The sequence below is a fragment of the Somniosus microcephalus genome, chromosome 14, assembly GCF_052327205.1.
Source record: "Somniosus microcephalus isolate GS21.2 chromosome 14, FLI_Smic_1.0, whole genome shotgun sequence".
In the NCBI taxonomy this organism is placed as follows: Eukaryota; Metazoa; Chordata; class Chondrichthyes; order Squaliformes; family Somniosidae; genus Somniosus; species Somniosus microcephalus.
In genome coordinates this window covers 121,953,994-121,969,464 of record NC_141000.1, presented here as the reverse complement: position 1 = coordinate 121,969,464, position 15,471 = coordinate 121,953,994, and the positions used below count along the sequence as shown (strand labels likewise).

The 15,471-nt window shown below is 48.4% G+C and overlaps 1 protein-coding gene across 1 annotated transcript in view; it reads right to left on the bottom strand.

Moving 5' to 3' along the window:
* The window catches only part of tmprss15 (transmembrane serine protease 15), a 59,738-nt gene that overhangs the window by 1,566 nt on the left and 42,701 nt on the right, over positions 1-15,471 (bottom strand). Inside the window, exons 15-20 of the mRNA XM_086007259.1 lie at positions 13,893-13,988; positions 12,049-12,098; positions 6,886-7,060; positions 5,243-5,424; positions 4,157-4,252; positions 289-428 (exon numbers count right to left, since the gene is read on the bottom strand). Coding sequence (XP_085863385.1) covers positions 289-428; positions 4,157-4,252; positions 5,243-5,424; positions 6,886-7,060; positions 12,049-12,098; positions 13,893-13,988 — 739 coding nt within the window. The remainder of the gene's footprint in view (positions 1-288; positions 429-4,156; positions 4,253-5,242; positions 5,425-6,885; positions 7,061-12,048; positions 12,099-13,892; positions 13,989-15,471) is intronic.

Genomic DNA, 15,471 nt, shown 5'->3' with positions numbered 1-15,471 from the left:
GCTGGGATGTCGGGTTGGAGGAGGTTGCAGAGGTAGGGTTGGGTGAGACCATGTGGAATTTGTAAATGAGGACTTGGTTTAGAGTAAGATGCAAATGAAGGAATCTTTTTGCATTTGAGCGGGTTTTAACCAAGGATCCTTTGGTTGAAAACCCACTGCAACACATGACAATAGATATGCTTTGAGGACATCCTCAACTGAACTGGCAATTGTTAGACCTGGTATTTCAGAATGATCTTCTCCTGGATTTGTGATGTTGATACAAGGGGTGGTGTTGGGTAGGTTTACCTGGCACGTGTCCGCACCTCCATTTTCATAACCGGCGCATATCATGTTTCCCGTAATGTTATACTGTGGCAACTGCTCCTGACACCTTTGATTGGCTATGAGAGGGATCTTCGCCTCCTGCAGGACACTTGCTGGTGGCCCTGGGTGGAAAGAGCGAGAGAATGATTTAATACAGAAGGGTGGGGACGGGGAGGGAAAGCAATCAAAGGCTTCCCTCCAGCTATAGAATCGTGAAGTGTTACAGCACAGGAACAGTCCATGAGGCCCATCAACTGGTTTCCCTCTACATGATCCATCTAGTCTAATCCCGCTCTCCTGCGCACTCCTTATAGCCTTTAATGTTCCCCTATTTCAAGCAACTATCCCATTTATTTTAAGAGTATTTTGGATGTTGTCTCAACAATGGTTTGTGGAAGCAAATTCCGTATTCTAACCAGCTTCTGCACAAAGAAAGATTTTCGGACTTCCCCTTTCATTCTTGTTGCAATAAATTAATTGTTTTGCTCTCTCAACAACAACAACTTGCATATTTTATATATACATACATAGATATAGTGCCTCTGAAAGAAATAATTTGCATTTTATATATATATATATATATGCCTTAAATATACGTAGAAAAGTGTGTCCCAAGATGCTACACAAAAGTATAAGGACCAGTGGAAATAATCTGTCCCCTTTAATGACTTGTGTATCTGCTCCTTTATTCCATTTAAAATCTTGCCATTTAAGTCTTCTTCCTTACCCTATTCTTAATTCTAAAATCTATTACTTCACATTTGCTTATGTTGAACTGCATCTGCCACCTATCTGCCCATCCCGCTCGCTTATCAATGTCTCTCTGCCGTCTCTCATACTCCTCATCACAATATGCTACCCCTCCAATTTGGTGTCATCAACAAATCTCTGGTATTGCTCCTTCACTTCCTAAGAGCAGATCAATTATTTATACAGTAAATATGAATGACCCCAGTGACATGAATCAGTCAGTCATGAAAGAAAGACTTATGAAATAATACAGAGCAGCCTACGGGTGGCGCTGTCCAGGGAGAGTATAAATACTCGGGCACGGGCCCAGCTTGCGCAGGACATTCTTAATAGGAACTAGTGAAGGACACAACTAGACCTCCATGTTGTAAAACAGTTGATTAAAGCTTTGTTTAACGCTTAGACCAAGTGCCTAGTAGTTTTCTTATGTCACCCAGTATATATCCTTGTATAATATCACTCACCACGTCTTTTTCTCGTCTGGTTCTACCCCCATTCCAGGTGACCACACCTCTTCTTAATTCCCCGTATCATTATATCTTTGCCCTGAGTCTCTTATGTGATACTTTCTTAAATGCTTTTTGAACATCCAAATGAACCACATCCACCACATTTTCTTAATCTATTATCTCTGTTACTTTTTTTTTTAAAGAGTTCTCTAACGTTGGTCAAACACCATCAAACTGGCCTGATTAACTTCTGATTCTCTTAGTAATTTTGTCCAATGTGATCGACTCCAGTGGTTTACCAACAGCTGAAGTAAAGCGAACAGGCTTATAATTTCCTATCTCTCTCTGCATCAGGACCCCTACAAACAGGGCAGCAGCGGGGATGCCACAGTTGCCCTCAGAGCCTCTTGGCTACACAAAGTTAAAAAATTATATAAGATTTCTGCCCCTGATCATTATCCAGTACCTCCCGAGGGAAATGGACAGGGAATAAATCAGGCAAGAACAGGATCTGGCCTGACTCTGATGGCTCTCACTGCCAAATAGCTTGCAGACACTGTGGGCTGGATTTTACCAGCCCTGAGGAAGCGGGTTAGGAGGTGGGACTGCTGGGAAAATCCCCCAAAATGGGACCGGGTCCCAAACCCGCCTCCAACCAATCTTCCTGGGAGTCTGGCTCCCGATTTGCGCAGGCACCCAACTCCTAGCGGCAGGAAGAGGATTATAGCCACTTAACTGCCTGTTAACAGGTAGTTAACAGGCAGTTAAGAGGCTTTTCCCAATTTTACGACTGCTGCTGTGGGCTTCCCGATGTCGGGGAACCCTGCCAGGGTAAGTGAGGTGTGCTGTGGGTCTGTTGTTATGTTGGTGTTTGGATGACAGCTGCAGAAGTGGTGTGAAGGATGCAATGGGACACTGGTTAGTATCAGAGGTAAGGAAATGTTGTGCAAGTAATTTTTAATGTGGTTAGATGTTTCTGTAGGTGACAAGCTGTGAAGTGTTTGTGTGGCCTCATCTCATCGGGAGAAGTGACAGATGGCTTCTGCAATCTCAGCTGCAGCTGCCATCTGTTTTATCCTAAGGAGAGAGTAATTGGAGAGCCTAGGTGCAAGAGCTTACCTTTGGACAGTGATTGTCAGTGTTTAACAGCATCTCAATGCTGTCAAACACTGTCAAATCATCTGTCAAACAAGTGTGGTGCATATGCCTTTAAGAAAACCGGCAGATGAAGCGTCATCAACTGATGCCATCTGACACCGGCTTTACAAAGTCAATCAGGGCAAAATAGCGTCTGTTCATCAGACGTCGCTGGAGGCGGGACTGGAACCCGAAAACCAGCAGTCCCACCTCGAACTCGGCCTGGAAGGTAAGATTCCGCCCTTAATGTCCAGGTTCACACATTAAGAAAGACCTTTTGGGTCACCAATGGTTGAGCGATTATAATCAGGGATGCCCTCTTGAGCATCGCTGATTATAATCGCTCAACCATTGGTGGCCGTGCCTTCAGCTGCCTGGGCCCTAAGCTCTGGAATTCCCTGCCTAAACCTCTCCGCCTCTCTACCTCTCTTTCCTCCTTTAAGGCGCTCCTTAGAACCTACCTCTTTGACCAGGCTTTTGGTCACCTGCCTTAATTTCTCCTTATGTGGCTCAGTGTCAACATTTTTGTCTTGTAATACTCCTGTGCAGCGCCGTGGGATGTTTTACTATGTCAAAGGTGCTACAGCATATAAATACAAGTTGTTGTTGTTGTTGTTGAGGTGCTAGAGGATTTTTGTGGGATACTTTTTTTTTTAAACAGTGCAAGGAAGCAAAGAGAGGACACGAGATGGAAAATTAAGAAAATAAAAAATGCACTGGCCCACCCACAGGAATGGATCCACAATAGAGTTGCCATTGGTAACCCAGTAGGATTACCCTGGAGTTCTCCAGGAATTAACCGCTGAATCTCCAGGACACAGCTGCGAGTAAACCCCGGGAGAAAAATCACAGGGGGCGTTAAAAAAAAGGTGCACATTTTTTTTCATTTTCTTTGAACACTAGTGTTTATTAGCTATAAAAATATTGGAGATGGGGATTTTTTAAAAAGGGGCTGTTTGACCGGGCGGGGGTGGCTGGAGGCGGGAGGTCATGTAGTGTAACCTCCAGTAATACATCCAGTTAGAGGAGGGCTACCAACTCTGGTCGGACCTATTCCTGGAGGTTGCATCACATCGCCCCCTGCCTCTAGTCGCCCCGCCCCCACACCCCCGCCATTGGTTGCCCGACACATCCTTCATCACGGCGCCACCCCCCCACCCACCTTCCCGCACCAATCGCGAAGCGAATAGACTCATCAACCGATTGGATAATTCTTGGCTGTCAATCAAACAGCCTTTTTTTCCCATGCCCGCTGCTGTTGTAAATCATAATGGAATGTGTTCAAAGAAAACCCAATTTTTTAATGCCCCGATGATTTTTTTTCTCCCGGGTGTTGCTCGGGTGTCCTGGAGATGAATCTTTTATTCCTGGAGACTCCTGGGCAATCCTGGAGGGTTGGCGACCTCTAAACTAGAGTTGACATCCCTAAGCCTCAAGGATGAAACTCCTAACCAAGCCTCTCCGCCCAGGCATCCATCCTGCTCCGCACCGTTAGAAAGTGCCGCCGAACTTACCGCCTTGCGCCACTCTGCCCCAACCGGCAATGTAGCAGCTCATTCCCGGCAAGAACTGTTGCTTCCTGTCTGGGAGGCAGACGGGTTGGACATACTCTGAAAATTAAACCACACAAACCTGTTAGCAACCATACACTGCTCTCCCGAACTGACGGGGGGGGAAGTATCGACAGCTTTGCAGTCACTTGATTAATTGAGCAACAGCGAGGAGTCAGAATGATTCAGTAACTGCTGTGAGAGGCAGAACTGAGCGTCGAAGTGTTCTAAACTGCTCTGGTACAGACAGTTGCACGACATGTTGTGACAGCCGGCGTGACAATTGCTAATGCTGTCTGTTGCTGCTGTCCGATTTGACAGTCGCCACATCTTCAAGGGATCTCTAACGTCGTTTCAACTAGCAAATGTCTTTTTTGTTGTTGTTTAAAATGTATTCTTCCTCCATCTCTTTAAGACCCTCTAGCGGCACGCTAGAGAAAGAAAGACTTGCATTTCTATAGCGCCTTTCACGACCACCGGACATCCCAAAGCGCTTTACAGCCAACTAAGTACTTTTGAAGTGGAGTCACTGTTGTAATGAAGAGGGTGGCCAAGTCTCAAGTCTGTGCCATAGTCTGCAGAACAGTTATTCTGTATTTATGGTGTTGGTTGGTGAACAAATATTGGCCCAGGACACGGAGGGAGAACTCCCCTTCTTACCTTTGAAATAACGCAGTGGGATTTCTTTTATGTCCACCTGAGAGAGCAGACGAGGCCTCGGTTTAACGTCTCATCTGAAAGACGGCACCTCTGATGGTGCAGCACTCCCCCAGCACCGCACTGAGAGTGCCGGTCTAGATTATGTGCTCAAGTCTTGTGTTTGGTGTTTGAACCCACGACCTTCTACCTCAGAGGTGAGAGTGCAACCACTGAGCCAAGGCTGACATGTAAGGTTATCGAATTGGCCCAGAAGCAATTTAGGGCTCCCTCTATACTGCTCTGGTTAGAATCAATGCATGGCAAAGCGCCCTCTACACCGTCCCAAGTAAATCCCTCAATGGCTGCCCTGTCAGCTCTTACTGAGAGTGGGTTGAAACGCAGCAGATGTACCTGTGTAATTCACCGCAGACTGCAGGTGCATCAGGGCGATGTCACTGTCCTTGGTCCGCTTGTTGTAGTGAGGGTTTATCAAGATGCGATCGATCAGTTGGCTCTGTGTCTGTGGATAGGTGAGATTCAGCTGCGTGTGTAGACCCAGCACTGCCCTCCAGTGCAAAGGGTCAACGTTTCTCCTGGAGATGAAGAGATCACGGGTCAACTCTTTATTATAACGTGTCCTGCTCTTTAGGGCTCTCCCGCGTATTATTCCCCACTCAAACCTCCTGCCCCAGGCCTATCATTATAACAAACCCCATCACTGACCCCTCATTATTATACACCTCACATTTTCCTAACCTAATCTCAAAGATGCTTTCGTTTGCTGGCGTACACTTCAGGACGCAGGCGAGGCGCTTCCTTCAGAGTGGTATTAAGAATCAATCACACAGAAAGAAAGGAAGAACTTGCATTTCTATAGTGCATTTCACGACCTCAGGACGTCCCAAAGCGCTTTACAGCCAATGAAGTACTTTTGAAGTGTAGTCACTGTTGTAAAGTAGGAAACGCGGCAGCCAATTTGCGCACAGCAAGCTCCCACAAACAGCAATGTGACAATGACCAGATAATCTGTGTTTAGTGATGTTGGCGAAGGGATAAATATTGGCCCCAGGACACTGTGACCTTGCAGAGACCAGCCAAGTAAGGTACCCTTCCTTACTTAGATGCTCCACTCGTTTCAATGGGATATGCTACATAGTCATGTTTTCTAGGGTAGCACAACTCCAGATTGACGGCCAGGTCAGGCTGAATCTCACCAGCATTGAAACTGATCCACTCCAAGCTGAAGCCAACCACTCGAGCAATTGAGGATAGGAAGGAGACTCAAAATGGCTGCCTAGGCCAGAAATGACCTCTTTATCGGATATGCTATACATTCGAACCCATATTTCTTTCAAACACAGATGAGGGGTGGGGGGGGGGAATTCTTTAAACAGAAAGAATTCCCCATTATCCTTTATTTTCCTTTAAGACAGGGCTAAAAGAGTTAAGTTATGAGGACATGTTGCATAGACTAGACTTGTATTCCCTTGAGTATAGAAGATTAAGGCGTGTTCTAATCGAGGTGTTTAAGATGATTAAAGGAGTTGATCGGGTAGATCGAGAGAAACTATTTCCTCTGGTGGGGGGGAGTCCAGATCAAGGGGGAATAACCTTAAAATTAGAGCCAGGCCGTTCAGGGGTGATGTCAGGAATCACTTCTTCACACAAAGGGTGGTGGAAATCTGGAACTCTCTCCCCCAAAAAGCTGTTGAGGCTGGGGGTCAAACGAAAATTTCAAAACTGCGATTGATAGATTTTTGTTAGGCAAAGGGTATTAAGAATGAAAGAACCAAATATAGTTGCCATACAGATCAGCCATGAGCTAATTGAATGGTGGAACAGGCTTTGAGGAGCTGAATGGCCTCCTCCTGTTCCTATGTTGCTAAGCCAATGGTTGCTGCTCTCTTTATTGTGCTCAAAGTTTTCTGTAATTCCTTCTCACTGATATTGTGTATCGAGCCTTGGAAAAGATCCCTCACAGAGTCCACGGATATGACGCAATGATGAAATGAACTGTGAAGCAAATGCGGGAAAGAAAGCGCGACAAGGGTTACCCATATACGCAGTGAGCTGCCGAAACAAGCCACTGTTTGCCGACCAGCGTGGCTCCACACGTGTGACGACCGGAAAAATGAAGAGACACGATCCACGGCCAAGTGCCTTCAATTACAACATTGCCACCGACAATCTTGCCAACGTTCTTCGGGGCAACCAAACTCTTCCCACATGCTGAAAGGGAGAAAGCATAGAATCATATTACTGTATCATAGAATCATAGGGCCAAAAATTCGATATCCCCAAAAACAGGCACGGGGATCGCGATGCGCGATTAACCCGTGCCTGTTCAAAGTAATGCAAGCAGCACGCAGACGCTAAATGCGCTGCTGAGTGGGTGCATGCTCAGCGGGGACCCCAAGTTCGTGCGAGGCTAGCACCAATTAAAACTAGCCTGCACTTCTTAAAGGCAGTCTGCACCTCTTAAAGGGGAGCTGCAGTTTGATGAGACCAGGTGCTGGTAGTCATTCAAGAAGGCAGTTTCAACTGGATAACATTCAGCAATGGCACAACAGGCCAGCAAGAGGGCTCCAAGGTTCTCAAACGCAGTACTCGTGGTCTTAGTACAGGTGGTGGAGAGGAGGAGAGAGGTCCTGTTTCCACAGGGGGCCAGGAGGCCCTCCAGACAGACATAGCGAAGGCAGTGGGAGCAGATAGCCACGGAGGTCAGTGTCAATAGTGTTGCCCCGAGGACCTGGATGCAGCGCCGGAAGAAGTTCAAAGACCTCACGCGAGTGATCAAAGTTAGTGAATGCATCGTGAAGTGCCATATCCCACACACTGCACCACAGGCCTCACACACTGCTCAATTTACCACTCACCTACCAACAATCTCTATCAACCACGACTCACATTCACATGCTCCATCTCACCCTCACACACTTACCACTGCTGCAAGCCTCACACCCACATCTCACAGCTTGCACACACTGGCAGCTATTCAACCATGACAGCCACATCAGCAAAACACATTGAACCACACTCACTGACACACTTCCACCTCTCTTGCAGGACAAGGTGGCGCACAACCGGAGGAAGCAGAACCTAACTGGAGAGGGATAGGCGCGCCTCCATATCCTGATCCAACTCGAGGAGATGCTGCTCGGCATAATTGGAGTGGCTGTGACTGAGGCCAGCGGCAGCACTGAAAGCATTGAAGATGATGGTATGCTCATACATAATCCTCCTCACATCCAACTTCCCCCTCTTCCCATAATCTCTTGTAATTTACAAGCCGCAGGTGGTGTAAGCATGCAGATCTTGCTTCCCCCCCTCACCCCACTCCCCTCACCACAACCCTACCCTTGTACCTTTCTTATTTCAGAGACCCAAGAAATCCAACCTTCCCAGGCAGTGGTGGCAAAGGAAGAGGAGAGTGAATGATGAAGAAGAAACACCGTCAATCGATCTGACACTTGCAGCCACCAGCTCAGATACTGGCACTGCGCGGACTTTAGAGGGTGGCTCAGTGGTGGGATCTGCACGTGGCACGAGTGGGCTGCAACCAGGGCAGGAGGGAAGTGTAGCGCAGGTGCCAGTTTCCCAGAGAGAGAGAGAGGTCGCACGAGTTCTGCTGCACAGGACTCAGATGAAGACTTCAATGGGGCGGCCTACAGAACATAGCTGATGGATATGCACAACAAAATGCTTGGTGCATTGGCAGGCCTGCCAGAAAGCCTGAATGCAATGTCAAGGAGCATGGAGGAGTCTGGCACCAGCCTTGCACAGGGCTTTATGCAGAGCTTGGAGCCCATCCTTTCCAGCATGGAAGGGGTGGGCAGATCCATCAGCACACTTGTGGACCCAGCCATCATGCAGCGTCTGATGGCTGAAGTCTCAGCTTCCATTGCAGTACAAGCAGCAGCCACCCTACGTCTGAGTGCTGCAGTGGATGCTCAGACTGAAGTCATGGAAACTCAACTTGCTGCCACACAAGCTCGGTCTGTTGCCATCATGACTGCATTTTCCAGTGTGGAAAGGGGCTCGCAGGGTGTCACAGCAGTCCAGCAATCTGTCCTCCAACAGATTACTAGGATTGCTGAGGCACTGCCCTGGGGAGTCGCAATGGCTCCGTGGAGGTCAACCTTGCTGTCCTCTCTCAGGATGACAGCATTCGTCCTCCCACCACTGCCACTCCGCCAGTGCCCTTGGTGTTGGCTGTCAGCCAGCCAGTACAGACTGCTGCCGCCCAGGCCAAGATGGTGCAGTCTAAAGTCAGGCCTTCTAGGCCCAGAGCTGCTCGAGGTCGTCCTCCAAGGCCATCTGCAGTCTCCCCCACTGAAAGTCAGCAGCCTTCCACCAGCCGTGCTGCAGCCACTGGGGTAGCACTGCGTAGGAGCACTAGGACAGGCAAAGGCACATGGAAGACAGTCACTAAGGGAATGCACAAGGGTGATTAGTTGGCTTTTGATTGAAATATTGGAATGGTTTGATTCATAAAATTGGTTTGGAATGTATGTTTTGTGGTGGTTTTTATTGTAACATTGTAGCCAAGAGGTCGCTGTGATGGTCAGTAACAGAGGGAAGGTAAGGTGTTGGACTGTTGGTGAATGGGGAATTGGAGTTGTGTTCACTGGTATCACAGTCGGATGAGTCGATCACAGACAGCTCGGGCAGAAAGGGGCTAACTGGGTTGCCTCTTCCGCTTCGTCCTCCTCTTCCGCTTCCTCCTCCTCTTCGTCCTCCTCATCCTCCTCAGCTGGTCACTGTATGCCTGGTGGCAAGGGCTGTGCCCTCATGATGGCGAGGCTGTGAAGCATGCAGCAGACCACGACGAATCTGGTGAATACTGCGGGGCTCCTCCAGAGCGGTCCGGGCAGCGGGAGCGTTTTTTAAGGACGCCAATGGTCTGCTCGCTCAGGTTCCATGTGGCACCATGGCTTTCGTTGTCTGCAGGCTACCCACGTGTGGTTGGGTTGCGCAGTGGAGTCATGAGTCAGGTGGTCAACGATAGCCGTTGTCACCCAGTAGCCACCCTCTGGTTTGTCCTGGTGGCTCAAGTGCTGACGGTGCAGCGGACTGGCGCAGAGTGAAGGCATCATGACTGCTGCCAGGATACCGAGCCTTGACTTGCACGATGCGCTGAGTATGGTCACACACCAGCTGGACGTTGAGGGAGGGAATCCCTTCCGGTCGCGGTGCAGCTCTGAATGGAGATGCGGCGCCCGCAAAGCGACGTGCGTGCAGTCAATGGGACCCTGCACCATGGGGAAGCCTGCTATCCTGGCAAAGCCGCGTGCTCGCTCCGCCTGCTTCCCTCTGGCAAGAGAGAATGAAATGTATTCAGCTCTCCTTGCATACAGAACCTCACTCACCTCCCTTATAAAGGAGTGGACGATGAACTGGGAGATGTTACAGATGTCGCCTGCTCCAGCCTGGAAGGAGCCTGAGGTGAAGAAGTTCAAATCATGGTCACCTTTACAGCCACTGGCAGTGCCTTCCTCGCCCTGGACTGAAGTTGCAGGTCTGTCTGCAGCAGGTGGCAGATTTCAGCGAGCACCTCCTTAGTAAAAGGGAGACGTTGCATATGCTGTTTGTCGCTGAGGTTGAGGTAGGAGAATTGCTCCCTGAAGACCTTGGGTGGCTATGTCCTCCTGCTGAGAGCCCTTCTCTCCCCTCGTCCTCCTCCCTCTTCCAGCAGCTTGTCCTGCTCTGTGTCTCCTCTGCTCATTCTCCCCGTCATGCTGCAGGCTAAGGGGGATACAAACTACTGCACCCATGTCTGGGAGCAACTGGTCTGAGCAGACTCCTTGCAAGTCAGTACTAAGTCCTTGCGCGTGTGCCACACCACTCCTTGTAGACTTTAGGCAACTTTAAAGAAGTCTAGAAAGCACCAAACACTTCTACAAACCCAGCAACAGCTTATCTCATGGCTGTTTGTGGGATCTTGCTGTGTGCAATTTGGTTGCTGCGTTTCCTACATTTCAACAGTGACTACACTTCAAAAGTACTTCATTGGCTGTAAAGCGCTTTGGGACATTCTGAGGTTATGAAAGGTGTTAATTAAATGTCTTTCTTTCTTTCTTTCTCTCTTTCTTTCTTTCTTCCTGCCTTGCAACACAGAAGAGTGGGAGATCAGGAAATACACAGAGACATTAGTTGCCTCAGTTCATCTGCTGATGAAACCCTCAGCCATGCTTTTGTTATCGCCAGACTCGACAAGTCCAACGCTCCCTGGCTGGCCTCCAGTCTTTCACCCTCCATAAACTTCAGCTCATCCAATGCTCTGTCGCCCGTATCCTGAATCGCACCAAGTCCCATTCACCCATCAACCCTGTGCTCGCTGACCTACATTAACTTCCGGTTCAGCTATGCCTTAAATTTAAAATTCTTATCCTTGTGTTCAAATCCCTCCACGGCCTCACTCTTCCTTAACTCTGTATCCACCTCGAGCCCTAGAACCCTCCGAGAACTCTGCGTTCCTTCAATTCTGGCCTCTTGCGCATCTCCAATTTGCTTCGTCTCACAATTGGTGGCCGTGCCTTCAGCTGCCAAGGCCCTAAGCTCTGGAATTCCCTCCCTAAACCTCCCCGCCTCGCTACCTCTCTCCTCCTTTAAAAGGCTGTTTAAAACCTACCTCTTTGACCAAGCTTTTGGTCACCTGTCCTAATATCTCCTATGTGGCTTGGCGTTAAATTTTTTTCTAATGGCACATCTATGAAGTGCCTTGGGACGTTTTATTACACTAAAGACGCTATATAAATGCAAACTGTTGTTGTAGTTACAAGTTCATTTTCTGAATGCGGATATCTTGGGCTCCTGCTCCTATGAGACACGTGTTTCCACTATCAAATTCAAAATCAACCAATTGCATCCCGCGATTCAGTCCATTTTCTCTTGTGAAAATGGAATGCCGGTGACCTTGCACAATGTGGCTGAGCCGGCCGTGCTTGATGAGGCAGTGTAGAATGAGAGCTACGCTCTATCTAAACTAGGGGGATGCGAACGGAGCCCTTGTTACGATGCGTCTGCTGTATGTCGGGGATGTACGGGCTGCGGCGGCACTGATTTCAGTGGGAGCCGGCGGCAAAGAGTTGCGATTGTATCAGCTGCAATTTAACTGCACGTCAGTTCCAGTGCTCGAGGCAGGCTCTGAGCTGTCATGAGTTTGAAGCTGTCTTGCGCTTCATTGGAGATCAGCTATGCTCAGGTTATTTACTTACGTTTCCTGTTACACTTCAGGTCCACAACGGTGTCGCCTGAACACACCTCACTGGAAGGTAAAAAGATTAAATCACTTAACGCAATGTCACTTTCAGTCTTCACGACTTCATGCTGACATGTAGTAAGCCATCCATAGCGCCAATTACAAATGTCAACATCACTCTCACTCCACACATCATCTATTGAGAAACAAGGCATATTTTTACAGTTGAAACAATGTGCAATCCCACTCCCTTCACTCTTCTCCCCATCCCACGTGAAGATATTTAAAAAATTCGTTTTTATGGGATGTGGGCGTCACTGGCAAGGCCAGCATTTATTGCCCATCCCTAGTTGCCCTTGAGAAGGTGGTGGTGAGCCGCCTTCTTGAACCGTTGCAGTCCGTGTGGTGAAGGTGCTCCCACAGTGCTGTTAGGGAGGGAGTTCCAGGATTTTGACCCAACGACGATGAAGGAACGGCCAATATATTTCCAAGTCAGGATGGTGTGTGACTTGGAGGGGAACTTGGAGGTGACGGTGTTCCCATGCGTCTGCTGCCCTTGTTCTTCTAGGTGGAAGAGGTCGCGGGTTTGGGAGGTGCTGCCGAAGAAGCCTTGGCGAGTTGCTGCCATGCATCTTGTAGATGGTACACACTGCAGTCACAGTGCACCGGTGTTGGAGGGAGTGAATGTTTAAGGTGGTGGATGGGGTGCCAATCAAGCAGGCTGCTTTGACTTGGATGGTGTTGAGCTTCTTGAGTGTTATTGGAGCTGCACTCATCCAGGCAAGTGGAGAGTATTCCATCACATTCCTTACTTGTGCCTTGTAGATGGTGGAAATGCTTTGGGGAGTCAGGAGGTGAGACACTCGCCACAGAATACCTAGCCTCTGACCTGCTCTTGTTGCCACTGTATTTATGTGGCTGGTCCAGTTAAGTTTCTGGTCAATGGTGACCCCCAGAATGTTGATGGTGGGGGATTCGGCAATGGTAATGCTGTTGAATGTCAAGGGGTGATGGTTAGACTCTCGCTTGTTGCAGATAGTCATTGCCTGGCACTTGTGTGGCGTGAATGTTACCTGCCACTTATCAGCCTCAGCCTGAACGTCGTCCAGGTCTTGTTGCATGTGGCCATGGACTGCTTCATTACCTGAGGAGTAGTGAATGTCACTGGGATAAGAGAGTAAGTTCAACTCACTTGGATCCTGCGCTCTGGAATTCCCTCCCTGAACCTCTCCTCCTTTAAGACTCTCCTTCAAACCCACCTCTTTGACCAGACTTTTAGTCACCCTAATATTTCCTTTGGCTTGGCAACCATGGGTTTGGCAAATTGGTAATGCTCGTTACACACCTACAGTATAACAAGGCTTCGACCTTTCACCTAGGATGTTGCAGAGCAGATTGATCCAGTGGATTGGAAAAATTGCCTAGAATTTCCGTGGCTGGAGAATTTTACCTTCTTTGCTGCGAATCTAACCTTAGTCCGTGCCTCCCTAGTGTCAGTCAATGCGTGACATTACATCAAGAGGTACAGTCTGCATCGACAGCACCTTCCCAAACCCGCGACCTCTTCCACCTAGAAGAATGAGTGCAGCAGGCGCATGGGAACACCACCACCTCCAAGTTCCCCTCCAAGTCACGCACCATCCTGACTTGGAAATATATCGCCGTTCCTTCATTGTCGCTGGGGCAAAAGGAACTTTGTACCTAACAGCACTGTGGAAGCACCTTCTCCACATGGACTGTAATGGTTGAAGAAGGCGGCTCACCACCACCTTCTCGAGGGCAATTAGGGATGGTCAATAAATACTGGCCTTGCAAGCGACGCCCACATCCCAAGAATGAATTAAATAATATTTTAAATACCTTGGTGTAAGTGATGAGTTTCCATTTGGGTTTGTATCCAGTTTTACAAAGGGCTGATTGCCAGCAGCAGACGCTGTTGATGTTCTGTTGGTGTTCCTGTCAGGATGAACATGAGATATTAAATGAAAGCTTCAGAAACACCTTCTGTTTCTTCATATTTATGCTAATTTAATGCCTGCACCCGCCCCGCTCTGCAAGTTCCCTGTGTGGTGAACGTATGGTGTCAGGCAAGAGAAGCACTCAATATAGACCCAATTTATTCCTCCAAATGAAGGGAAGGAATTGTGGAGGACAGATCAGCCAGCGGCACAGTTTGAGCGAAGGCTTGTGGACAGGTCGCCTGTTTGCCCTCCCGGTTATCAGGAACATCACTTATAAAAGAAGTAACTTGCATTTATATAGCGCCTTACACAACCCTAGGTCGTCCTAAAGTGCTTTACAGCCAATTTTTTGAAGTGTAGTCACTGTTGTAATGAAAATGTGGCAGCCAATTTGGTGCACAGCAAGCTCCCACAAACAGCAGATATAATGACCAGTTCATCCTTTTTTTTTAGTAACATTGGTGGAGGGCTAAATATTGGCCCAGGACATCAGGAGATCTCCCCTGGTCTTCTTCGAAATAGTGGCCATGGGATCTTTTACGTCCACCTGAGAGAGCAGACGAGGCCTCGGTTTAACGTCACATCCGAGAGATGGCACCTCCGACAGTGCAGCACTCCCTCAGCGCTGCACCGGGCGTGTCAGCCTGGATTATGTGCTCAAATCTCTGGAGTGGGGGCTTGAGCCCACAACCTTCTGACTCCCAGTGCAGCCAATTTGTGTGCCCATGGTTTTCTGTTCATATATTTAATAGACAGAAAATTCTGCCGTCCTGAATCGGGTACATGCCTCAATTCCCAATATGAGCTCCCAGCATGCAACACTTGGGCTTGGAGCACTGAAGGCAGAACATTGCAAACGGACATAGTTAGATTAAGCAAGCATGTAGAATGACGGTTGATGCAATTTAATGTAACCTTATTTTAAATGATTTTAAAATTCCCATCCTTGTTTTCAAATCCCTCCATGGCCTCGTCCCCTCCCTATCTCTGTAATCTCCACCAGCCCCACAACCCTCTGAGATATCTGCGCTCCTCTAATTCTGGCCCCTTGAGCATCCCTAATTTTAATTGCTCAATCATTGGTGGCCGTGCCTTCTGTTGCCCGGGCCCTAAGCTCTGGAATTCCCTCCCTAAACCTCTCCACCTTGCTACCTCTCTTTCCTCCTTTAAGACGCTCCTTAAAGCCTACCTCTTTGACCAAGCTTTTGGTCATCTGTCCTAATTTCTCCTTATGTGGCTCGGTGTCAAATTTTGTTTGACAACTCTCTGTGAAGCGCCTTGGTACGTTTTACTATGTTAAAGGTGCTCTATAGATACCAGTTGTTGTTGTTCTTGTAACTAGTAGACGTTGGGCATGAGAATGGCAAATGAGAGTATTGGGGTGATTTTCAGAGTATGGGCTGGCAGTCACTCGCTATGAAGTGACAATTGCAGTGGCACTGCCTGTGATTACTCCCGCTGAATGAAGCACTTGGGAC